The 27959-nt window shown below is 44.8% G+C and overlaps 1 protein-coding gene across 1 annotated transcript in view; it reads left to right on the forward strand.

Moving 5' to 3' along the window:
* The window catches only part of SCIN (scinderin), a 111153-nt gene extending 83569 nt beyond the window's left edge, over window positions 1–27584 (forward strand). Inside the window, exons 11-16 of the mRNA XM_075827765.1 lie at window positions 1393–1563; window positions 10158–10335; window positions 14255–14376; window positions 14907–14984; window positions 20088–20148; window positions 27173–27584. Of these exons, the coding sequence (XP_075683880.1) occupies window positions 1393–1563; window positions 10158–10335; window positions 14255–14376; window positions 14907–14984; window positions 20088–20148; window positions 27173–27306 (744 nt within the window). The 3' untranslated portion in view covers window positions 27307–27584. The remainder of the gene's footprint in view (window positions 1–1392; window positions 1564–10157; window positions 10336–14254; window positions 14377–14906; window positions 14985–20087; window positions 20149–27172) is intronic.
* The last annotated feature ends 375 nt before the right edge of the window (window positions 27585–27959 follow it).

The raw sequence follows: 27959 nt of genomic DNA on the forward strand, positions 1-27959 counted from the left end.
CACTGACGATGAATTTCTGCTGTGTTTTAGGTTGTAATTGTGTGGAAGCCGTAATGGCAGCCATATTGGATTGGAACCGGTTCTGATTGTGCGGTGGGACTGAATCATGTAAATGTCTTATGTGTGCAATTTTAGTTTTCGTTTTTTATACGTCAGCCTGTAGAAGAGAACTATTGGGGCAGATTTACCATTAGTGTTGCGCCAGAATTATTTTATTTTTGGCGCAAATAAATGAAGACACATTTATAAAAAGAACGGATGTTTTCGCCTGATAATGAGGCGTGGCTTAAAATGCACCAAATTGTGCCAATATGTTTATTATTATTCTTTAAATATTCTACCTATTATTTTTTAGTATAAACATCCTTTGGGGCGACCATATTAGAGATACGCACTTTGTTCCATATTGTTTGTATTGACAGTGTAGCAGGATTTGTGTGCTATATGGGAGGTGCCATGAATGGGAGTTAATGGACGGAAAAGTGTCCATAGACTAATACAGTATCCTGGAAGTGATGAAGTACAGTCCAGGGAGGGGCAGGGGAGCTGCCTACAGAGTGTTCTGTATGTGTTATGTGCCTTGTCTGGACCTCCAGCAGTACGATAATGTCGTCACCCATCATTAAAATATTTGTATCACGAAGACAACCCCTTTTTAAAAAGAAGCTGCTGACTGCCGGTGGTCTGGATTTTCTAAGACGCGGCGATCAGCTGTTATTGCCGGGGGAAGCCGCATCTGGTTATACATTTCAGTCAAAATGTAGACTAACATACCAGCCATTCAAATGAATACCCACCCATGTAAAACATGGATGTTCCAGGTCCACCAGGTCCAATATGACTCAAAAAGGAAGTTCCCAAGCGATGGGTACCCAAAGACATCCATATGCTGTAATAGAGCATATGGACAGGGGTTATATTTATGAGCCAACCCCTTTAAATTTCCCACCCTCTAATGATAATGAGATGACTCTGCTGAGCCTGTCCCAGACTACACAACAAAATAAACAGTTCAGAAAAAAGGAAATATCAGCCTATATTTATGCTGCAGTGGCTAATGGTAAAACTGAATATTTGAGGATTTTTGTTATATATATCGATAGTAAGAATTAGAAGATCTCCACCAACATTTTCAAAACATACATAGATCATTACTAATGACCCATTCCCTTTAACTATAGCACCTCCTTATATTGCCTAGGGAATAGGGGTAGGAGTGTGACAACCTCAGATCTAAGTTAGAAATACGCTTGGAGCCGTTTTAGCTTCCTATCCCCCACACGTCTGTCGAGGCTGCAAGTTTTAATGTGGCTTCCACTGCAATGTCTATTGATCCTTGGAAGTCTGATGCTGCAGTGCCGTTAATACCACCCTCGTTTCTTCTTCTTTCAGGTCCGAGTCACTCAGGGAAAGGAACCTCCCCACTTACTGAGCTTGTTTAAAGAAAAACCTCTCATTATATACAAAGATGGCACATCCAGGAAGGGGGGTCAGGTGCCTCCCAATGCAGTCAGACTCTTCCAGATCCGCAGGAATTTGTCTTTTATCACGCGGATAGTGGAGGTAACATCGCGTAACAGCAATTATATTAAAAAATATTTATATTAAAGAAAGCAGATGCATTATGGGGGGGGGGATAATTCTTGTAACAAACATATCACGATGCATAAGAATCTGAAGTAAAAATATTTTCACAGGAACTACAATTTATCTGGCAGTATAGTTCATGTCAGGAGAAGAAGGCCAACATAGTATCTGTGCACAATATTAAATAACGTCTCTGAAAACGTTATTCCCTTCATCCTATTACCTTCCAGCTTCTTCCTAATCTCCTCCACGGCTCCACCCTTTCCCTCTTACTTCTCATTCTTCCATTCTTTCCCTTTCACCACTGATCTCTCTTCCCTTTCTCTTCTTCTCTTACTTCTCATTCTTCCATTTGTTTCCTTTTATCACTGATCTCCCTTTCCTTTCCTCTTTACTTCCCATGACCTGCCTAAGTAGAGTCGTGTGTTAATGAACCTTCCCTTACCCATCTTATCCCTCCACCCCCACTTTAGTAAAGACACGTGACACCGAGGTTGGATGTGAAATGGCCACAGCAGCCGTTTATTAATTTCACAGTTTTATAAAAACAATTTAAATCCGAAACATTCGGATAACTAGTTAGGAATCCACCAGAGAATTCCTCCTAATAATTCACATGACCCAACATGGGTCAGAATCGTAAATAACAATTTTAACGTTAACATTAACCCGAGCAGAGGAAGTCCTTGAAGCCCTTTCAGATATTCCTTTTTTAAGAACACACCGAGTTAGCCATCTGCAAACCACCAATTACCTCCAGCCGTAAACCAGCTCGGAAGCACCGTTCACCTCTGCAGATGGCTCCAACCACTAGAAGTCCACTTCAAAGGGATAACACCCGATGAAGCCCTCAAGTGATATACCTTCCACCAGAAGACCACTTCAAAGGGATAACACCCGATGAAGTCTTCAACCATGTACCTTTTTTGGGGGACGCATACCCCCGATGCGACCCCCCCACCATTTTGTACTGACTGGCCTCAAGGACTCCCCCCGCCACAGCGAAACAGGCCTTGACCACCTTAAGCCTGTGAGTTCCGCCACACCACCACCGCCCTTTCTATTCCTTCTGCTATCGCCAAGCTCCAAAGATCAATGCCAACCTCGGTCAGATGAACCCCATCACCCCTCCAGAAGTTCCCCACTCCTGACTCCAAATCCCTGTGCCGCACACAAATGCCCCCGATTTTTGCTACGAAACGGGACACCGCCCGATTAACTTTAATGCGAGCCTTATTGACTCTTTCCACTGACCTAGCCAACCGCCAATGTTTCCTCGGGACTATGTCCGACCACACTATCACCAACTTGGGATAAGAAACCCACAAACCCAACATATCGTGTTTGATATCCCGCACCAACTCACGCAAGGGGCGGACTCCTAAGTCATCCCCACCCACGTGCAACACTAAGACCTCCGGAACCCTATCAAGCCGGGCCTATGTCTGGAATTCTGCCAACCCCCTGCTCCATGACATACCTCTAAATCCCAGCCAATGCACAACCGCATCCTGTCGCGGAATGCGCAACTGGCGACCGTCCGGGCGGACGTCCGCCCTCCAAGCCCCCCAGTGCACGTACGAATGACCCAGCAACCACACCAAACACGGAGGCGAATCTGAAATGGAAAACAATTAGACACCGCCATACAAAACATTTTTTAAGCGTTAACCACAACCTCACAACAAATGGAGCGGACATAGGACTTAAATCTGTTGGACTCCCAACGACCAATGCGCCGCACCCCTTCATCATCCAACCCCCAGCGCCCCGCTGCAGTTGCTGCGCCAATCCTGAAGGAATGAGATGAATATGAGCCCGCCGCGACACCAACCGCCGTCAGACATTCCTTAAATACATCTCCAAACTGAAACCTGGACAAAACGACCCGTCCACATGACGTAACAAAGGCAAATCTGGAGACCCCGCTTGCGGCTTAAAAACCCTGCATGCACTCTACTGGGCACATAACCGACCCCGGGAGGGCGAACAAAACTATCAGCTTACCCTTCCCTAATTGGCTAAGCAAAGCAAACGACACAGGCCTTCTACTATCCGCCTCCACTCTACCTCGGCGCAACCCCTTCAAAGCCTGTGACACCAGAAAGTCCTTAGATACATCTTGAAAGCCCCGCAACTTAAAACCAAACGCCACCGCAGATATGAACCGGTTCACCTTTGCCACTGAAAACCCCGCCTCCCAGGCGTCCCCTAACCATTACAAAAGTGCCACCAACCTGTCTCTATCCGTATTGACGACACCCAACTCTCTTACCCACTCCTCCCACTGCCTCCAACAAGCAGAATAAACACTCCACGTCGTGCGCGCCAAAGACCTTTGTACCAGTTGTTCTACGGGACCGAGACCAGATCCCAAAGATGTTCCGGACAAGCCAAGCCGAGACGTTCCGCCCCCGGTGCCAATTGCCGAAACCGGTCCCACTTCGAGCGAGAAAGAGCGTCAGCGATACAATTCCGTACTCCCGGCACATGCACCGCCACCACCCACGCGTTCAACGACAAACACACCAACACTAAATGTCGCAACAATTGAACTACCGGAGGAGAGGACGCCGTGATGTTATTAATGGCCAGCACCACCCCCATGTTGTCGCAGTAAAAACGAACCTTCTTATCCCTGAGCCTGTCCCCCCAAATGGTCGCCGCCACCACGATGGGGAACAGCTCGAGCAGGGCCAGATTCCGCGTGAGTCCACTGGACACCCAACTAGCCGGCCATTGACCTGCGCACCACGGACCTCCCCCGTAAGCTCCAAAACCGCCCGCCCCAGCCGCATCCGTAAAAATATTCAAATCACTCGTATCCTGCGCTGGGGCCATCCACAGCGAGCGACCATTGTACTGGCCCAAGAAGTCATCCCAAACCTGAAGATCAGCTCGATGCTCCTCCTTGAGCCGCACAAAATGATGCGGCGCACGCACTCCCGCCGTTGCCGCCGCCAACCGTCTACCAAACACCCTCCCCATTGGCATAATCCGGCAGGCGAAATTCAACTTCCCCAGCAGCGACTGAAGCTCCCGCAGCGTCATTTTCTTCAGTCTACAAGCCCGCCGTACCTCCAGCCTCAAAGCACCCAGCTTATCCGCAGGGAGACGACACTCCATTGCCACCGAATCTATTTCAATTCCCAAAAAACAAATCGTCGCTACCGGGCCCTCCGTTTTTTCTGGCGCCAAAGGGATCCCAAAATCCCTCGCCACCTTCTGTAGCGCATAAAGCAAATTACCGCAAACCGGCGAACCCCCCGGGCCAACGCACAAGAAATCATCTAAGTAATGGATCAACGAGTCGACCCCGGATACTCCCCTCGTTACCCACTCCACGAAGCTACTAAACGCCTCGAAGTATGCACAAGAAAGGGAACACCCCATCGGAAGGCACCGATCCACGTAAAAAGCCCCATTCCAAAAACAACCCAACAGCCGTTGGCTTTCTGGATGAACCGGCATCAACCTGAACGCCGCCTCGATGTCGGTTTTTGCTAGCAGCGCACCTGGACCCGCAGCCCGCACTAACCCCACCGCCTTATCGAATGAGGTATAGACTACGGAGCACAACTCGTGATCAATCCCGTCATTTACCGACGAACCCTCGGGATACGATAAATGTTGAATCAAACGAAATTTTCCGGGCTCGCGTTTAGGGACAATACCCAACGGGGACACAACTAAATCTTTTACAGGCGACTCAACAAACGGCCCCGACATGCGGCCCAACGAAACTTTTAACAACTTTTCCGACACGACTTTTGAATGCAAGTAAGCCGATTTTAAATTCCTCCGCGTAACCGGAACCTCATAAGGAGGCGGAGGAATAACAAAACCCACACGAAACCCTTCGTAAAGCAACTTAGCCGCCGCCCTATCCGGATACTCATTTAGATAAGGGGCCATCCTTTCCACCCTCACCGGCGACACCCCCTTGACCAGCCGCGGAGGGCTGGTTTCCTGACCTCTTTTTCCGCAGACATTTTGCCGCCCCGTGTGAAGCCCCATTACACTCGGAACACACGTGCTTGAACTTGCACGTGGCCCCGAACTTACACTGGCCTTCATTAAACTGCCAGCAAAAACCCGCCTTTCCCCCGCCGCTTTGTCCAACCTGACTAGACTGGCCTCCCTGGCCGGCGCTCCCGGGAAAGGACTGCCTAACCGGAGCCGTAACCCGTAACCAGAGAGCAATATCCTTCTGGTCCCACCGAATCGCCGGCCGAACCGCTTTTCACTGACGGAATTGCTCATCGTACCGCAGCCACGCCTGACCCCCATACGCCCTATGAGCCTCCCCAATGGCATCAAAATAACAAAACAACGCCGAACAATTTTCCGGCGCCTTTTCCCCTATCACACTAGCCAATATGGCGAACGCCTGCGACCAATTAACGAACGTTTGCGGGATAAGCCTATACCGCCGCCGTTCTTCCTCGTCCTTTTTACTCTCGTCCCGCTTGCTCTTATCCAAATTAAATTTAGCGAGCGGCAAAAGAGAAAAAATCTCCACATATTCGCGCACCTCCTGCTTTAAATGCGCCCCCAACGGACCTTCGAAACAAACGTACACCTCCCCCCGAGCACGGTCATCAATACGCACCCGATCGCCATCCTTTTGTGCCTCGGTCTGTACCGACACCGCGACCGCCTCCCTAACCGCCAGCACGGGCCGCGCCTGTACCAATCCCACGTCCCTGGGGCCCTCCCACACTACCGCCGGGGACACTTCCGTAACTACCGGCGCCGCCGCCCTATCTAGGCGCTCGACCAGTTCCCTCAAGCAACCCACTAAATCTGCCAGACCCGCGCCATCGCGCCCGCCCGCGCCACTACCGGCCACCGATGCGACGCTAGCAGCCCCGCTGACACCCGACATAAAAATCGCTGGATACGACAATGATGGAGTTACACACTCACCGGGCCGCACAGGCGCTGTGTTCCCGTCAGCCGGACCATCCTGACCTCGACGATACACGTCCAGTTCACCTTCCTCCAGCTCCTCTCTCGCAGACGACTGGCCATCCCACCGACATCTTCGGATCGGAGATGATGAAGCGCTGACTGATGAGCCGGCAACCTGCCGCCCGACCGATGGAACCCAGACTTCCGACTGGACCTGTTGCCTCAACGTCGCTGCAGATCTAGGCGTCCGTCTCGATGATCCTGAAGAGGCCTGCCCCCTGGCCGGAACATCACCAGGCGGGGCGGCCGTACCTCGTCCTCCAGATCTTCCATCCGATGGTGGAGGGGTGACAGGGAGCCCGGCCTGCGACTCCCTGCTCCCCGCCGGACCCCGTCGCGGCTTGGGATTCCTGGCAGGACGCAGGGCCTGGGAAGGGGCGGTCCCCCCAGCTGCCTGGCCTGCAGCGTCCGAGATCGGGCTCCCTCTGCGACGCCGTGTCCGCGGGACTGTCTCAGGACTGAGGCGCTCCGGAGGTCGAGACCGCCGGGAGGGACGGGTCGACCCGGCCTGCGTCGCCGTCACCCCCGGCAACGCTCTCTGCCTGCTCCGGACAGGAGCAGTTGTTGCCGACTCCCCCCCCCGCCGCCATGCTAGGAAGGGGGCCGGGGGAGGGGAGCCTGTCCCCTGCAACAGACCCCGAACGCCGGGCCTGACGTGGCAACACGGCGTCCGGGATCCTCGCTAATGCAGCCACGGTCTCCTCCAGCCATCCGGGACCGTGGTGCACAGCAGCAGCACGCGGCTGCTCTAACAAAATTGCCTCTGACATGCTGTACGAGCGCGGGCAACGGGGAGCTTGTCTCTCCCTGTGTTACTCCTCCCGCTGCTTCCGGCTCAATGCCGCAAACAGCGGGAAGCTCAGCAACGGCCCCCTGACTGCTCCTTGTCCCTCCTCCACCTCCTCCTAACTCTCCATCCAACTCTCCCTTACCTATTAACCCTTTCCCTACCAGTGAGGTCATGGAGGCTTCCCCTTAAGCCCTGCAGGCTGCGTCCAGCCTCTTCTTTCTTCCATTCTTTCCCTTTCACCACTGATCTCCATTCCTTTTCTCTTCTTCCCTTACTTCTCATTCTTCCATTTGTTTCCTTTTATCACTGATCTCCCTTTCCTTTCCTCTTTACTTCTCATTCTTCCATTCTTTCCCTTTCACCGCTGATCTCCCTTTCTCTTCTTCTCTTAATTCTCATTATTTCATTCTTTCCCTTTCACCGCTGATCTCCCTTTCTCTTCTGTTCTTAATTCTCATTCTTCCATTCTTTCCCTTTCAACGCTGATCTCCCTTTCCTTTCTCTTCTTCTCTTAATTCTCATTCTTCCATTCTTTCCCTTTCACCGCTGATCCCCCTTTCCTTTCTCTTCTTCTCTTAATTCTCATTATTTCATTCTTTCCCTTTCACTGCTGACCTCCCTTCCTTTCCTCTTCCCCCTTACTTCTCATTCTTCAATTTGTTTCCTTTCATCACTGATCTCCCTTCCTTTCCTTTCCTCTTTACTTCTCATTCTACCATTCTTTCCCTTTCACCGCTGATCTCCCCTCCCTTTCTCTTCTCCCCTTACTTCTCATTCTTCCCGTTCCTTTTATTGTCCCCCCTCACCCTCCAATATCTTCCTCTCCTTCCATCCTGTACACTTCCCTCTTACTTCCCTTAATTTCTCTTTCCATCTCCATTTTATCTCTTCCACCCTCCTCCTTAACAACTCTGTCTTCTCAGGTCTCTTTTACTTCTCATGTATACTTTCCCTTTCTTTACTACAATTAAAAGGGAATCTGTCAGCAAATTTGACCCCCATATACTCTTAACACCACCAAAGAGATGCTGGGGAAACAAGTGCACACATCCCCATCATGAACCAAGTATAACAGAGAAAATGATCTTTTATTCACTCATGCGTCGCATGTTAATGAATCATTAGGTGTCCACTGAGTGTTATTTCATCTGTGAAGTGTCCTGTGTTATCGGCGGCGACATCTCCCAAACTCCTCAGCTCTTGATTGACATCTGCTGCCTCATCCGATGTCCCTTCAAGGACACGTTAATTTAAGAGGGGAGGGGAGATGTTGCCGCCGATATCGCAGGACACTTCACAGAAGAACACCATTTTCTTACATCACCTTCCTGCTCACATATCAAACTTTCCCTCTCTTTGCCTTATATCCCCTTCCAGCTTACTTCACATTTTACCCTTTTTTTAGTTAAAAGTTTTTTTCAAGGTTACTTCACATCCTTCCCTTTCTTGTCCTTATATCCCTTTCCCATTTACTTCTGATCCTTCAATCTCCTGTCTTTACATCCCCTGCCCTGTTACTTCTCATCTTTTCTCGTCCTTACATTCTCTGCCCTTCTCATCCTTCCCTTTCCTATCCTTATATCCCTTTTCCATTTACTTCTCATTCTTCCCTCTCTTGTCCTTACATCCCTTGCCCTTTTACTTCTCATCTTTTCCTTTCTTGACCTTATTTCCTCTTTACTTTTTATCCCTTTACCATTTACGTCTGATCCTTTACTTAGTCTGCCCTGTTACTTCTCATCTTTTCTCGTCCTTACATTCCCTGCCCTTCTCATCCTTCCCTTTCTTGCCCTTACATCCCCTTCCTCTTTATTTCTCATGATTCCCTTGATTGCCCTTACATCCCTTTCCTCTTTACTTCTCATTATGCCCTTACTTGTCCTTACATCCCCTGCCCTTTTACTCCTCATTCTTCCCTTCCTTGTCCTTACATCCCCTGCCATTTTTCTTCTGATGTTATCCTTTGTCCTTACACCTCCTTCCCCTTTACTTCTCATCCTTTATTTATTTATTTTGTCCTTACTGTTGCATCCCCTTCCCCTTTACTTCTCATCATTGGCTTTCTTGTCCTTACATCCCCTTCCCCTTTACTTCTCATCATTCCCTTCCTTGTCCTTACATCCCCTTCCGGTTTACTTCTCATCATTCCCTTCCTTGTCCTTACATCCCCTTCCCCTTTACTTCTCATCATTCCCTTCCTTGTCCTTACATACCCTTCCCCTTTACTTTTCATCCTTTCCTTTCTTGTCCTTACATCCCCTTTACTTTTCATCATTCCCTTACCTGTCTTTACATCCCCTGCCCTTTTACTTTTCTCCTTTTCTCCTTTCTTGTTCTTCCAGTTTTGAGTTCTGTGCAACACAAGACTCACTGTTAATTGGCAGATTACATTACGTACAACAACTTTTTAAAACAAACCTTTAACTTAGCAGCCGACAAGTGAACATAATAGAGCAGATTTACTAATATGATAGCGCCTAGACCAAAGTGTGGCACATTTCTGGCTCCTAATGTCGCATCAAGTATTAGATCTGTTCTTTTTGGCGCCTTGGCTTCATAAACAGATGTTTGAGCCTCACTAAACACTTGTCAAAAATGTCTAGAAATGGGGGTGTGGTTTAACAAAAAAGGGGCGCAAAAAAATCTGCCGTAAATTACGCCAACTAAGAGGTGGTACAAGGAAGAGAAAAGTGTAATTCTACGTTCACGCTGACTAATGTAGTAAATCTGCCGCACTGTAATTTGCCACCGGCCATCCTTGTAGACACAATATCCTCGTTTCATAATCACTTTCTTTTATTGTCAGGTAGAAGCAGACGCCTCCTCGCTGAATTCTAACGATGTGTTTGTGTTGAAACTGAAGAAAAATTCTGGGTATCAGTGGGCAGGAAGAGGTGCCAGCGGAGAGGAAGAGAAGGGAGCGGAATATATCACCAATGTCCTCAAATGCAAGACAACACGGATTAAAGAAGGACAGGAGCCAGGTCTGTTTTATTCGCAGCAAAATGAGTGAATCTTTGAAAATTTGCATTGTCGCCATTTCAACCGTGGGAAATTTTCTATTACGGAAATACATCTGTTCCAAATAAATCAATGGAGGCTGAAATACTGGAGGTGGATTGGTATTTCTGCCTTACTTGACTTATATGCAGCAAATATTGCTCCAGAAAAGAAGATTTTGCTTTCTGGTGACTTTGAATTTTCAAGGATTCGCTCATCGCTAGCAGTAGTTCTCAGCATTCAATAACACAAAGTGTTAGGAAAGGGAAGGTTTAGGTCGTCACGTGGACAACTTCCCATCATGTGGGATAATCGGTTTACATAACATTGTGCATTGGACTTGATCTGCCAATTTAGTGTGACATGCTGACAGTCAGAACGTTCCTCGTAGATCTCAGAAGCGCCAAAGGTGTTTGATAGTCCTTTCATCCTGGAAGTCAGTGGTGGTCCAAGATCCAAGACTTCACCAATGTGATTTACTCGCATGCATCTATGATGTATAAAAAAAAATAATAATCATTTTAAAGGGGTTGATCAGAATTAGAAAAACTTGGCTGCTTTTTTCCAAAAACTGTGCCACACTTGTCCACAGGTCATGTGTGGTATTGCAGCACCGTCCCAATCAGTTCAATGAGCTGCAATACCACACCCAACCCATGTACAGGTTTGGCGCTATTTGTGGAAGAAAGCAGCCATGTTTTTTTAAAATCATGGACAACCCCTTTAAAGGACATCAGATGACGTAATTTTCTCAGCGGGAGTGGGGATTACATGGTTTAGTAAGACAGGGGACCGTATAATACAAACTGTTCCTAATTAATGCTGTAGTTCCTATGGTCCATCCCATACTTGTATCGGTTCGGAACAGATACTATAGAAGACTATATTCTCCAGATGTACTTAAGGAGGCATTTACATGATGTAATTATGTCATGCGATATCATTACCGCAAAGTCCGTAACTTACACTATATGGCCAGAAATATGTGAACACCCCTCTTAATTATTAGGTTCATGTGTTTCGGCCACACCCAGTGCCAACCGATGCATAAGATCAAGCACACAGCAATGAAATCTCCGTAGACCACCATTGTTAGTAGTATACTATGGGTCGTACTGAAGAGCTCAGGGACTTTACATGTGGCACTGTCATAGGATGCCACCTCTGTCACAAATCAGTCCATGACATGATAATAATGTATGGGGACGAGCAATCGGAGTAACGACCGCTCGTCCCCAACCATAGCTCCGTGTGACTCTAATAGGCCTGAGATTATCTCAACCGCCAATTTCAGCAGCCCGGTCGCGACTCTTTGTCCCGACTCTCCCCTGACGGGAGATGTAGGCTGAGTTCACACAACCTATTTTCAGACGTAAACGAGGCGTAAACGACCTGTAATTTACGCGTCGTCGTTTGACAGCTGTCAAACGACGACGCGTAAATTGTCTGCCTCGGCAAAGAAGTGCAGGGCACTTCTTTGCTACGTAATTTGAGCTGTTCTTCATTGAACTCAATGAAGAGCAGCTCAAGATATACGAGCGTCACAGACGCCTCGTATATTACGAGGAGCTGCTTTTACGGCTGAAACGACGCAGCTGTTTTCTTATGAAAACAGGCTGTCATTTCAGCCGTAAATTACAGCTAGCGTGTGAACATACCCGTAGAGGGGAAAGAAGGATCAGGCATGATGGTTTTAAACATGCCCGATTCTTCGTTCCCACAGGAGATTCTGAAATATTTAATTTCCCTTTGTGTAGCCTGACCCTGCAGTCATGTGTCAGGCTGGCCATACTGTTTATTTAGCTGTCGGCGGCCGAATGCTCGTTCGTCTGACAGTTATTCCTCCCGACTCCTCCATACACATGCAAACTTGGCTGAGCCGAGCGTGCGTGTGTTCTCAGGGAGAAATTAGATAAGCCGCTGCCAGATCGGCTAACGAGCAAAAGGATCGGGCATGTTGAAATGAAACATGCCTGAAGCTTCTCTTGGGAGTCGGGACAACGCCATGCACATTAGACAATTGGTCAGTCCTGCCGAAATCAGCGGGTTTGACCGACATACATCTAATTTGTATGGCCGGCTTTACTCTCTTCCATCTGCCTCTACCACTGTCTGGACAGAGGAGGTGGAGTAAAGGGCCTTTAAGACGAGTCGATTCTTGTTCGAATAATCGTTCGATTGAGCAAAAGTGATCAATCAGCCCAGGTGTAAACCCTGCAAGCGATCAAACGATTAACGATATATCCTTCACACATCGTCGATCGCATCGTTTTGATTGAGAGAAATATTATTGTTCGTCGTCACTAAATGCGCAAGTTTAAACAGGTATTGTTCATCTTTCAACGACACAGCAGTAGGCGGCAGATGCCAGACAAGCGACCTAAACACTGATCGCAATAACGACTATTTCAACGATAATAGATGCCAATAAATAATGATCGTTCGCTAAGGAATCGCTAATCGTTCAAATGTTACAATTTCTTGGCTCGTCTAAAAGGCCCTTAACACATGACGGCAGGATCAGACTACACGGGGTTTATTTGTAGTCTGTAACCATGAAGATACAAATGTCTGCATAGGACCTGTATCCCCAAAACGGAAGGAGATATTTAAACAATACCATTTGCAAAGCTGCTTAATTTTTTATTTCACATGCATTTAAACAGTTAGGGTATGTGCACACACGCAAGTCCCGGACCAAACACAGTGCAGGGAGCCGGGCTCCTAGCATCATAGTTATGTACGATGCTAGGAGTCCCTGCCTCGCTGCAGGACAACTGTCCCGTAGTGTAATCATGTTTTCAGTACGGGACAGTTGTCCTGCAGCGAGGCAGGGACTTCTAGCATCGTACATAAGTATGATGCTAGGAGCCCGGCTCCTTGCACTGTGTTCGGTCCGGGACTTGCGGCCGAAATACGTCCGTCAATTTCGGACGTAATTAGTGTGTGTGCACATACCCTTAGGGTTCACACGGGCTATTTTCGGCCGTAAATGGCCCGAAAAATGGCTGGAAAATCGGAAGCAGAAACTTCTGCTTTGGAAACGCCTCAAAACATCTGCCTAATGATTTTAATGGTAAATACGGCGTTCTGTTCCGACGGGGCGGTTTTTTACATGGCCGTTTTGAAAAACACCTACGTAATAAAACGCCCGTGAAAAAGAAGTGCATGTCACTTCTTGAGCCGTTTTTCATTGACTCTATAGAAAAACAGCTCCAAAAACGGCCGCGATTTTCGCAGCAATTTTCGCAGCCTTTTTTATGCCCGTTTTTGGGGCTGTTTTCAATAGAGTTTATAAAAAACGGCTCCAAAAACAGCTGAAGAAGTGACATGCACTTCTTTTCGCGGCCATTTTTCATAACGGCCGCGTAAAAAAACGCCCCAGTCGGAACAGAACGGCGTTTTTCCCATTGAAATCAATGGGGCGATGTTTGGAGGCGTTCTGCTTCCAATTTTTCGGCCGTTTTTCGAGCGTTTACGGCCCGAAAAACAGCCAAAAATAGGCTGTGTGAACATACCCTTATAAAGTGGTTTCAAAAGATGGACAAAGCCTTGAAAACCCAGAGATGGAAAACCTGTCCTGACCCAGTCCAGCTGCAAAGATGCGAGGCTCGTTACAAGAGAGAGCGCTGATACTCTGTAATTACCGAACCATGCAGTTGTGTAAGCAGGACCGGACCAGGATAGCTTTTTAGCCTCTGAATGTAAATAGTAAATGCTTCCATTCTCTGACCAAGTAGATTTTGAGATAATGAGGAGCAGAAACACAAGGAAAGTCGCAGTACTCGCTGTTCATTATACAAATCATCTGGCTTTATAATAAAACTGTAAAAAAAATAAAATCCTTTAAAACATTAGGTACACAGCCCGGTATTATTGATTGATTATCACTCTTTGTAACAGATGAATTCTGGAATGCCTTGGGAGGTCGAAAATCTTACCAGACGTCTGAGCTTCTGGGATCCCAGCTTGCAGATCACCCACCACGACTATATGGCTGCTCAAATAAGACTGGGAGGTTTGTGGTAAGTCTGAAATGTTTCTCAAAACCAGTACATATAAAATGTGTAATATATCTTCTTAGGTGACCGTGCCATCTTCCTCCCCTTCCTGCAGCCTGTACTTCTCATTTCCCTGCCTGCAAGTTCTTATTAAATGTTTAGAAATCTCCTCAAAAATTCAGTCTAGAGTAAAACATAGAAGACAGAGAGGAGGAGGGGGATGCAGCTGCAGTATCTCTTCCTCTCCAGGAGATCGCATGCTGTGAGAAAGGAGCAGGGGGTGAGATCTGATTGGCTCAGGGCACACAGCAGAGCTCTGACATCACACCAGTAAGAGCCCGCCCACTTAGCAAGCATCGAGAAAGAAGAGTGGATTTACAGAAACTAGCAGAGGAAAGCAATAATACCCATCTACAGCTGCCGAAAGAGTGGTTGTGATTTATTTTGTTTTTGTAGCTATAGGTGCACTCTCTAATTTAAACGTGATTCATTTTTTAAGTGTATTTTAAACTTACTTTACACTCCTATGTCTAATGGTGATTATTTAAATCCAGATTGAGGAGGTCCCTGGAGAATTTACACAAGAAGATCTGGCAGAAGATGATGTAATGATACTGGACACATGGGAACAGGTACTATATACTTCTAATTTTTGTTCTTGTTTGTATTAATAACTACTATAATACTGCCCCCTATATACAAAAATATAACTACTATAATACTACTCCTATATACAAGAATATAACTACTATAATACTGCCCCTATATACAAGAATATAACTACTATAATACTGCCTCCTATATACAAGAATATAACTACTATAATACTGCCCCTATATACAAGAATATAACTACTATAATACTGCCTCCTATATACAAGAATATAACTACTATAATACTGCCCCTATATACAAGAATATAACTACTATAATACTGCCCCTATATACAAGAATATAACTACTATAATACTGCTCCTATATACAAGAATATAACTACTATAATACTGCCACTATATACAAGAATATAACTACTATAATACTGCCCCCTATATACAAGAATATAACTACTATAATACTGCCCCCTATATACAAGAATATAACTACTATAATACTGCTCCTATATACAAGAATATAACTACTATAATACTGCCCCCTATATACAAGTATATAACTACTATAATACTGCCCCCTATATACAAGAATATAACTACTAGAATACTGCCCCTATATACAAGAATATAACTACTATAATACTGCCCCCTATATACAAGAATATAACTACTATAATACTGCCCCTATATACAAGAATATAACTACTATAATACTGCCCCCTATATGCAAGAATATAACTACTATAATACTCCCCCTATATACAAGAATATAACTACTATAATACTGCCCCCTATATACAAGAATATAACTACTATAATACAGCCCCTGTATACAAGAATATAACTACTATAATACTGCTCCTATGTACAAGAATATAACTACTATAATACAGCCCCCTATATACAAGAATATAACTACTATAATACTGCTCCCTATATACAAGAATATAACTACTATAATACTGCTCCCTATATACAAGAATATAACTACTATAATACTGCTCCCTATATACAAGAATATAACTACTATAATACTGCCCCTATATACAAGAATATAACTACTATAATACTCCCCCTATATACAAGAATATAACTACTATAATACTGCCCCCTATATACAAGAATATAACTACTATAATACTCCCCCTATATACAAGAATATAACTACTATAATACTGCCCCCTATATACAAGAATATAACTACTGTAATACTGCCCCTATATACAATAATATGACTACTATAATACTGCCCCTATATACAAGAATATAACTACTATAATACTGCTCCCTATATACAAGAATATAACTACTATAATACTGACCCTATATACAAGAATATAACTACTATAATACTTCCCCCTACATACAAGAATACAAGAATATAACTACTATAACACTGCCCCATATACAAGAATATAACTACTATAATACTGCCCCCTATATACAAGAATATAACTACTATAATACTGCTCCTATATACAAGAATATAACTACTATAATACTGCTCCTATATACAAGAATATAACTACTATAATACTGCCCCTATATACAAGAATATAACTACTATAATACTGCTCCTATATACAAGAATATAACTACTATAATACTCCCCCTATATACAAGAATATAAACTACTATAATACTGCCCCCTATATACAAGAATATAACTACTATAATACTGCTCCTATATACAAGAATATAACTACTATAATACTGCTCCTATATACAAGAATATAACTACTATAATACTGCCCCCTATATACAAGAATATAACTACTATAATACTGCCCCCTATATACAAGAATATAACTACTATAATACTGCCTCCTATATACAAGAATATAACTACTATAATACTGCCCCTATATACAAGAATATAACTACTATAATACTCCCCCTATATACAAGAATATAACTACTATAATACTGCCCCCTATATACATGAATATAACTACAATAATACTGCCCCTATATACAAGAATATAACTACTATAATACAGCCCCTATATACAAGAATAAAACTACTATAATACTGCTCCTATGTACAAGAATATAACTACTATAAGGGTATGTGCACACACACTAATTACGTCCGTAATTGACGGACGTATTTCGGCCGCAAGTACCGGACCGAACACAGTGCAGGGAGCCGGGCTACTAGCATCATACTTATGTACGATGCTAGGAGTCCCTGCCTCTCCGTGGAACTACTGTCCCGTACTGAAAACATGATTACAGTACGGGACAGATGTCCTGCAGAGAGGCAGGGACTCCTAGCATCGTACATAACTATGATGCTAGGAGCCCGGCTCCCTGCACTGTGTTCGGTCCGGGACTTGCGGCCGAAATACGTCCGTCAATTACGGACGTAATTAGTGTGTGTGCACATACCCTAATACTGCCTCCTATATACAAGAATATAACTACTATAATACTGCTCCCTATATACAAGAATATAATTACTATAATACTGGCCCTATATACAAGAATATAATTACTATAATACTGCTCCTATATACAAGAATATAACTACTATAATACTGCCCCTATATACAAGAATATAACTACTATAATACTGCCCCTATATACGAGAATATAACTACTATAATACTGCCCCCTATATACAAGAATATAACTACTATAATACTGCTCCTATATACAAGAATATAACTACTATAATACTCCCCCTATATACAAGAATATAACTACTATAATACTGCCCCCTATATACAAGAATATAACTACAATAATACTGCCCCTATATACAAGAATATAACTACTATAATACAGCCCCTATATACAAGAATATAACTACTATAATACTGCCTCTATGTACAAGAATATAACTACTATAATACTGCCTCCTATATATAAGAATATAACTACTATAATACTGCTCCCTATATACAAGAATATAACTACTATAATACTGCCCCCTATATACAAGAATATAACTACTATAATACTGCCCCTATATACGAGAATATAACTACTATAATACTGCCTCCTATATACAAGAATATAACTACTATAATACTGCTCCTATATACAAGAATATAACTACTATAATACTGCCCCCTATATACAAGAATATAACTACTATAATACTGCTCCCTATATACAAGAATATAACTACTATAATACTGCCCCTATATACAAGAATATAACTACTATAATACTGCCCCCTATATACAAGAATATAACTACTATAATACTGCCCCTATATACAAGAATATAACTACTATAATACTGCCCCCTATATACAAGAATATAAGTACTATAAGGCTGGGTTCACACGACCTATTTTTAGGCGTAAACGAGGCGTATTATGCCTCGATTTATGCCTGAAAATACAGCTCCAATACATCGGCAAACATCTGCCCATTCATTTGAATGGGTTTGCCGACGTACTGTGCCGACGACCTGTAATTTACGCGTCGTCGTTTGACAGCTGTCAAAAGACGACGCGTAAAATTACAGCCTCGTCAAAAGACGTGCAGGACACTTCTTGGGACGCTTTTGGAGCTGTTTTCTCATAGACTCTATTGAAAACAGCTCCAAAAACGGCCGAAAAAAGCGGCGCGAAAACACTGCGAAAACGGCGCGAAAAACGCGAGTTGCTCAAAAAACGTCTGAAAATCAGGTGCTGTTTTCCCTTGAAAACAGCTCTGTATTTTCAGACGTTTTTGGCTCAGCGTGTGAACATACCCGAATACTGCTCCTATATACAAGAATATAACTACTATAATACTCCCCCTATATACAAGAATATGACTACTATAATACTGCCCCTATATACAAGAATATAACTACTATAATACTGCCCCCTATATACAAGAATATAACTACTATAATACTCCCCCTATATACAAGAATATAACTACTATAATACTGCCCCTATATACAAGAATATAACTACTATAATACTGCCCCCTATATACAAGACTATAACTACTATAATACTGCTCCTATATACAAGAATATAACTACTATAATACTGCCCCCTATATACAAGAATATAACTACTATAATACTGCCCCCTATATACAAGAATATAACTACTATAATACTGCCCCCTATATACAAGAATATAACTACTATAATACTGCCCCCTATATACAAGAATATAACTACTATAATACTGCTCCTATATACAAGAATATAACTACTATAATACTGACCCTATATACAAGAATATAACTACTATAATACTGCCCCCTACATACAAGAATATAACTACTATAATACTGCTCCCTATATACAAGAATATAACTACTATAATACTGCCCCCTATATACAAGAATATAACTACTATAATACTGCCCCTATATACAAGAATATAACTACTATAATACTGCCTCCTATATACAAGAATATAACTCCTATAATACTGCCCCTATATACAAGAATATAACTACTATAATACTGCTCCTATATAAAAGAATATAACTACTATAATACTGCTCCTATATACAAGAATATAACTACTATAATACTGCCCCCTGTATACAAGAATATAACTACTATAATACTGCTCCTATATACAAGAATATAACTACTATAAAACTGCTCCTATATACAAGAATATAACTACTATAATACTGCCCCTATATACAAGAATACAACTACTATACTACTGCCCTCTATGTACAAGAATATAACTACTATAATACTGCTCCTATATACAAGAATATAACTACTATAATACTGCCCCTATATACAAGAATACAACTACTATAATACTGCCCCCTATATACAAGAATATAACTACTATAATACTGCTCCTATATACAAGAATATAACTACTATAATACTGCCCCCTATGTAGAAGAGTTGCAATCGTATCTGGATGAGAATTACATTGTACACATAGTGATATATAAGTACACGGCTGCAGACATGTCCCCCTGAATACTGTGGAGAATTTTTATATCTTGATTTCCTCCGGAACATAATAACTCTTTATATTATATGCAGTATCATATACATTTTCTTCCACTTATCTCATAGTTACATAAAGTAAAATTATTTAAGCCTTCGTATAAATATTGTGTAATAATGGTGTTGACCAGTGTCGGCCTGACGTCTTCCCGCTGGTAAATGATTTTTTATACTCTATTCTCAGATATTCCTATGGATCGGGAACGATGCTAATGAAGTTGAGAAGAAAGAATCTGTGAAGTCAGGTAAGATCTGATCCTGAATAGATTATGCCTCGTGCTGATGTCATTGTATAAGGCGAGGGAAGCTGCTATATACCAGGTGGGGGGGGGGGGGCCCAACATATAAATGTGAGATCAAAAACAAACATAAGACTGAAGAAGGAATTAAACCAGAACATGGAAAGAAACGCTACAAAGCTATACATGTATCTAATATTGAACTCTAGTTCTGGTTGGAGTGCAGCTTGTCCCAATTTCTTACTTTCGGGAGCTGAGATCTGGAGTGCTGTCTGTTCTCCCTCTGGAACAATGTTGTAGTGATAAGCGGTGCCAGTCACTGTCATAGGCCCCAATGCTACACAAGCAGCACTATATGTGGAGGTGAAATGACTGATCCGGTTAATTGTATGATAAATTCCGGACTTCATACTGTATGTACGTCCTATAGAGACCATCTCTCTCTTATGAATCGGGAGATATTTGCCTATTTTTTAAGAAATCACTTAGCAGAGATAATGTTCCACATTTACCGGTGTATCTCACTCCAATCTTAGTACGGAGATGGTTAGCGTATTTATTTTAATAGGTGATGGCACAAATCACGCTAACGTACAAGCGCTGCGGTTTCTTCAAAACAGCTGATCGGCAGGGGGTCCCGGACCCAGACCTATCATCTATTGATGGCCTATCCTGAGAATAGGCCATCAATTTTTAGTGGCTGGAAAACCCCTTTAGGGTATGTGCACACACACACTAATTACGTCCGTAATTGACGGACGTATTTCGGCCGCAAGTACCGGACCGAACACAGTGCAGGGAGCCGGGCTCCTAGCATCATACTTATGTACGATGCTAGGAGTCCCTGCCTCGCTGCAGGACAACTGTCCCGTACTGAAAACATGATTACAGTATGGGACAGTAGTTCCACGGATAGACAGGGACTCCTAGCATCGTACATAACTATGATGCTAGGAGCCCGGCTCCCTGCACTGTGTTCGGTCCGGTACTTGCGGCCGAAATACGTCCGTCAATTACGGACGTAATTAGTGTGTGTGCACATACCCTTAAGGTTGCTTAGCAACTACTTGACTTCCTGTCTAGGTGACCACCACAGCACCCACCTATTCCTGCTGAATCACCCAAATAGGCAGAATGGAGTCACATGACACACATGAGCTGTATATGTAAAGAGTTGGGGCTTATGTAATGTAGTCCCCAAACTGGCACTTAATGAGCATTTAATGAGTGCAATGAGGCTCAACCGGAAATTTAAAAAGTGCATGTTCAGTACAATGGTTTTATACACATGGGGTAGTAACATAAAGCTGCATGAGCTGTCACCAGCCGGTATCCGTGTATGACAGACATTATGTGTATTAGGGGGCAAGGAGTGTGGGGGATCCTGCTGAATGAGGGGGTCAAGTTCTGAGGACTAATGTAATAGTGGGGCCAAGGAAAGGAGTCAGATTAGGGAATGTGAGCGTAGAGCAGAACTATAGAGCATGGTTGCCCTGGAATCTGTCAATGTTCTCCTGGTGCTGATGCCAACCCTGTCTTTAACCCTTGTCCAACCATCCTCTGTCTTCGGACGGCGGGCGCTGCAGAGCCGGAATCTACAGCGACGTCTTTTGGTATCACTGCAGAAAAGACTTATCGGCGCAGTGAGCGCTCATTCTGTAACTAACACTTCCTGTTCTTAGAGCAGCCTGCTCAGGGCCGCCATCAGGGGGGTATTAGGGGTACTGGTGTGAGGGGCCCGGCCAAACCTAATTGAAAGGGGGGCCCAGCAACTGCCGCGACTTGCCTTTGGTAGAAAAAAACGGGCCCCTGCAATGGGGGCCGTCGAACAGCCCGCGCTCTCGACCGATCGCGCACACAAGGATCCTCCTGCGCGTGCGCACTCGCGAGCGCGCACCCACGAACGCCCGCACTCGAGACCGCCCGCGCGCGCACCTGCGAAAGCCTGGAAGCGCGCACCTGCGAAAGCCTGGAAGCGCGCACCCGCGACAGCCCGGGCGCTTGCAGCCTCGACTGCACGCGCGCAGCCGCGGACACACATGGACAGAACTTACCTGGAGCCTGGCTGGAGATGAAGGACTGGACGTCTGGACCGAAGACATCGCCTGACGAGGACTGGAGTGGGAGCAGCTCTTCTGACACAGTGAGTAAAGTGTCTCAAAGTGCTGTTTATGTATGGCCCTGTTCACACAGAGTATTTTGGAGGCAGAAAAAAAATCTGCCTCAAAATTCCTTAAAGAATTTTGAGGCAGATTTTGACCTGCCCACACTATCTTGCCGCGTTTTTTTTGCTGCGTTTTTTGCCCGCGGCGATTGAGGATAGCAGACAAAAAACGCAGCGAAAAATGCATTTTCTGCCTCCCATTGATTTCGATGGGAGGTCAGAGGCGGAACCGCGGAAAGAAAGGACGTGCTGCTTTTTCTTTTTTCCGCGACTGGCTCCCATTGATTTCAGATTAAATCAATGGGAGGCGGTTTTGGAAGTTGTTTGGTGCTGATTCTGACGGAGTATCCGAGTCAATATCAAGGCCCAAAAACTCTGTGAACTGGGCCTTATTGTTAGGGCTTATTCAGACGAACGTGTAATACGTCCGTGCAACATGTGTGATTTTCATGTGCCTCGCACGGACCTATGTTAGTCTATGGGGCCGTGCGGACTGTCAGTGATTTTCACGCAGCGTGTGTCCGTGTGTCCGCTGCGTAAAACTCACGACATGTCCGATATTTGTGCATTGTTCGCGCATCACGCACCCATTGAAGTCAATGGGTGCGTGAAAATCACGCCCAGCACTTCCGCAGCCGTATAAACTATGAATGAAAACAGAAAAGCACCGCGTGCTACAAACATACAAACAGAGTGTCATAATGATGGCGGCTGCGCGAAAATCACGCAGCCACGCATCATACGCTGCTGCCACACGGAGCGGTTATGGACCTTTTGCATGCGCAAAACGCCACGTTTTATACGCGCAAAAAGCACACGCTTGTGTAAATCCGGCCTTAGGGTAGGAACACACTAGGCATGAACACTGCGGATTTTATGCAACACATTTTATTGTGGAAAATCCGCAGCGTATCACAGTCGCAGCCGAGTGGGTCAGATATGAACAAATCTCATCCACACGCTGCAAAAAAAATGGACCTGCAGTGTGACTTTTGGCTTTTTAAGCCGCAGCATGTCAATGTATTCTGTGGAATCGCTGCTCCTCTGTTGCAGAAATGCTGCGGTTCTGCCGCAAAAATCACAAATGAGAAAAAAAAAAGGTACTTTTTTTAAATTGCTAAAAAAGTTTAGACTCCCCCGGCCGTAGTCCTGGTGACGCAATCCTCTATTCTTAGCGCAGCCCGGCCTCCTGTCATGACGTTTCATACCATGTGACTGCTGCAGCGGTCACATGGTCTACAGCGTCATCCCAGGAGGCGGGGCTACGTTCAGAAGAGAGAGATGCGTCACCAGGACTACGGCCGGGGCAAGTCTAAACTTTTTTTTCTCTGCAGGATTCCCGCAGCGGACACGCCTCACCAAACCTGCGCCACTATTTGGTGCGGTTTTGCTGGCAGAATTCCCTGCGGTTACCGGGGCGGATAAGCTGTGTAGTTTTACTCAGCACATCCGCCTAGTGTGTCCCTTATGATGTCGCTCCTGGAGCTGCTGCCGGTCTCTAAATAGGCAGTTGGTCCAGTAGAATTTGGAATTATTTTTTTTGTGAACCAGCTTAAAAAAACACAAAACTTTTGTGTTAGGGCCTGTTCACATCACCGTTCGCTTCCGCTCCGGGGTTCCGTCTGAGGTTTCCGTCGGGTGAACCCCGCAACGGAAAGTGAAAGTGACAGCACAGCTTCCGTTTCAGTCACCATTGATGTCAATGGTGACGGAAACATCGCTAATGGTTTCCGTTCGTCACCATTCCGGCTGGTTTTCGGACGGAATCAATAGCGTAGTCGACTGCGCTAATGGTGACTGAAACGGAAGCTGTGCTGTCACTTTCACTTTCCATTGCGGGGTTCACCCGACAGAAACCTCAGACAGAAACCCGGAACGGAAGCGAACGGTGATGTGAACAGGCCCTAACACAAAGCTGGTTCACAAAAAAAATAATTCCAAATTCTACTGGACCAACTGCCTATTTAAAGACCGGCAGCAGCTCCAGGAGCGACATCATAAGGGACACACTAGGCGGATGTGCTGAGTAAAACTACACCGCTTATCCACCCCGGTAGCCGCAGGGAATTCTGCCAGCAAAACCGCACCAAATAGTGGCTCAGGTTTCGGGAGGCGTGTCCGCTGCGGGAATCCTGCAGGGAAAAAAAAGTTTAGACTTGCCCCGGCCGTAGTCCTGGTGACGCATCTCTCTCTTCTGAACGTAGCCCCGCCTCCTGGGATGACGCTGTAGACCATGTGACCGCTGCAGCAGTCACATGGGATGAAACGTCATGACAGGAGGCCGGGCTGCGCTAAGAATAGAGGATCGCGTCACCAGGACTACGGCCGGGGCAAGTCTAAACTTTATCAATTTAAAACAGTACCTTTTTTTTTCTCATTTGTGATTTTTGCGGCAGAACCGCAGCATTTCCGCAACAGAGGAGCGGCGATCCCACAGAATACATTGACATGCTGTGGCTTAAAAAGCCAAAAGTCACACTGCAGGTCCATTATTTTTGCAGCGTGTGGATGAGATTTGTTCATATCTGACCCCCTCTGCTGCGACTGATACGCTGCGGATTATCCACAATAAAATGTGTTGCATAAAATCCGCAGTGTTCATGCCTAGTGTGTTCCTACCCTAAGGCCGGATTGACACAAGCGTGTGATTTTTGCGCGCGCAAAAACGTTGCGTTTTGCGCATGCAAAGGGCCATAACCGCTCCGTGTAGCAGCAGCGTATGATGCGCGGCTGCGTGATTTTCGCGCAGCCGCCATCATTATGACACTCTGTTTGAATGATAACAGAAAAGCACCACGTGCTACAAACATACATAGTTTATACGGCTGCGGAAGTGCTGGGCGTGATTTTCACGCACCCATTGACTTTAATGGGTGCGTGATGCGCGAACAATGCACAAATATCGGACATGTCGTGAGTTTTACGCAGCGGACACACGGACACACGCTGCGTGAAAATCACTGACAGTCTGCACTGCCCCATAGAGTAACATAGGTCCGTGCGAGGCGCGTGAAAATCACGCGCGTTGCACGGATGTATTGCACCAAAAAACTTCCAAAACCGCCTCCCATTGATTTAATCTGAAATCAATGGGAGCCAGTCGCGGAAAAAAGAAAAAGCAGCACGTCCTTTCTTGCCGCGGTTCCGCCTCTGACCTGCCATCGAAATCAATGGGAGGCAGAAAAAGCATTTTTCCCTGCGTTTTTTGTCTGCTGTCCTCAATCGCCGCGGGCAAAAAATGCGGCAAGATAGTGTATGAAGGAAGAAAAAAGGAGGATCCTATAGGGCGCTGCTGCGTGGTTGTGGTGGAAAGTCAATGAAAGATAGAAGATATATAATAATAATAATTATTTATTGAACAATAGGTGGCTACGCGTTTCAACACTGAACTAGTGTCTTCCTCAGGCAAGATAGTGTGGGCAGGTCAAAATCTGCCTCAAAATTCGGTGCGCGGTTCCAGGCGGTCGCCGGTGCGCATGCGCGGGGGTTTGCGGGTGCGCGTGATCGGTCGCACGGGCGGCGGTGTTTGACGGACCCCATGCTACCCAGGGCCGCCATCAGGGGGGGTATTAGGGGTACTGATGTGAGAGGCCCGGCCAAACCTAATTGAAAGGGGGGCCCGCAGCTCACAACATTCTTTTGGTGAAAAAAACGGGCCCCATTGCAGGGGCCTGTTTTTTTTTCTACCAAAGGCAAGTCGCGGCAGTTTGCTGGGCCACCCTTTCAATTAGGTTTGGCCGGGCCTCTCACATCAGTACCCCTAATACCCCCCCTGATGGCGGCCCTGTGTACCATGATATAGTGCTGGAAGCAGTACCGTTAACAGGCGGTGCCACGGTAGGGGGGCACAGAAAATTTAGCTGTAGGGGGCCCTGAAATTCCTGTAGGGGGCCCTGAGCCTGCTGAATATAGCTGGGATCGGAGGAAACTCTGACCCCAGTTGTTTGACCCTTGGATCGCCGCGGTCCATGACTTCAGCATGATCAAAGGGGAAACCCAGTGACTCGATCGAAGACGGGGAGAACCCTCTGCAGTCAGCCCTGGGACCAGTCAGAAAGGACCAGAACTGTCTGTTCTGTAAGCCTGCAGTTAGGGCACAATATGTGATGTCACATGACATTATAATGCATTATATAGCCTATATATTCCTGGATCAGGATTCTGCTAATATATTAAAAGCATAAAATAAAGTTCTTAAACAGTTATCCCTTCATGGGGTTACAAGAAACTGTAACACAACAATAATTATAAAAAAAAGGTCCCGAAAAAAGTATTATTTAGCATAAAATATATTTTATTTCCCATACATTACATAAATACAAAACAACCTACACATATTGGGTATCTACACGACCGTAATGACCTGAAGAATTAATATAACGGGTTATTTACGTGAGCGGTATAGAAAATGAACAGAAAAAAAAAGCTTTTTGCTATATTCACAAGGCAACAATAAATTACATAAATTAGACAGTAATTTATTTGTACCCAAAGCTGCGCAGGAAAAAAACTAAGTTTCTCCCACATAAGGCCGCAAATAGCCATGTCCATGACAAAATAAAAATAAAAAACGTTATGGCTGCTGAAAGGCAGAGAGGTAAAAAAAAACAAAAAAAACAACTGGTCTGGCTTTGTCAATAAGGGGTTAAATATAAGGAGCCTGCCAGGTTTTGACCATGATTTGCTTAGCTCTTAATTATTTTTTTTTGAGTGCAGTACCTACTTTTGACCTGAAGATGTCACTGTTGCAATTGCATTCTATACAATAAATTTTGTTAACTGGCGGGCGTCACTCTCCACCTACTGTGCACCCTAATGTTACCTTAGTACAAGCGTTTACCAGAAAGGTCTATTCTTTTCTTACAGCCAAGCAATACATCAACACTGATCCATCTGGAAGAGATAAAGGAATTCCCATTACCACTGTGAAACAGGGACATGAACCCCCAACATTCACTGGTTGGTTCCTGGGCTGGGATTACAGCAGGTGGCAGCAGTGAGCAATCCAACCGGAAACTGCAAGTCTGAAGGCGCCGATCCCCCGATATACTGTTCATATAGCTATAGTCATGTACCATATTCGCTAATGCGACACCCTGCGCTGCTTATAGTGGCTGTTTGGATAAACATGTTACGGATATTACTTTATATGTCGGCAATCTTTACCTTTAATTTCATCATTTCATTGCGTTCAAGTTTTTTTTTAACAGGAAATTCTGAATATTTTTCTCTATGTTTGGAATGTATAATAAAAATAAAAATTCTCGACAGTTATTAATTTATGTCCCTATTTTCTAACCTGGAGGGTACCTGCGCATATTGCATGGGTGCATTTGGTGAGAGGGATTGCTGGTATACTACTTAGCAGTTCAAGAGAAAAAAAAATAGTTATTGACGGCCACTAGGGGGAGCTCATTGCACTGACGTTCAATAGGATATTTATAAACCCGTATTCAGTGAGCTCCCTCTAGTGGCAATTTCAGGCAGATATAATTTTATTAACTCTATTGGTTTAATCACATGTTCAGGACTTGCCAAAGTTAAATCCACTGTAGATTTTTTTAAAGAATCTGCGGCCCCCTTGGCTGAAACTTGAATTTCTCCCGCTGATGTGCCAGCGGATCCACACGCAGATTAGGCCCTTTGTATTCAT

The sequence above is a fragment of the Rhinoderma darwinii genome, chromosome 5 (genome assembly GCF_050947455.1).
Source record: "Rhinoderma darwinii isolate aRhiDar2 chromosome 5, aRhiDar2.hap1, whole genome shotgun sequence".
NCBI lineage: Eukaryota > Metazoa > Chordata > Amphibia > Anura > Rhinodermatidae > Rhinoderma > Rhinoderma darwinii.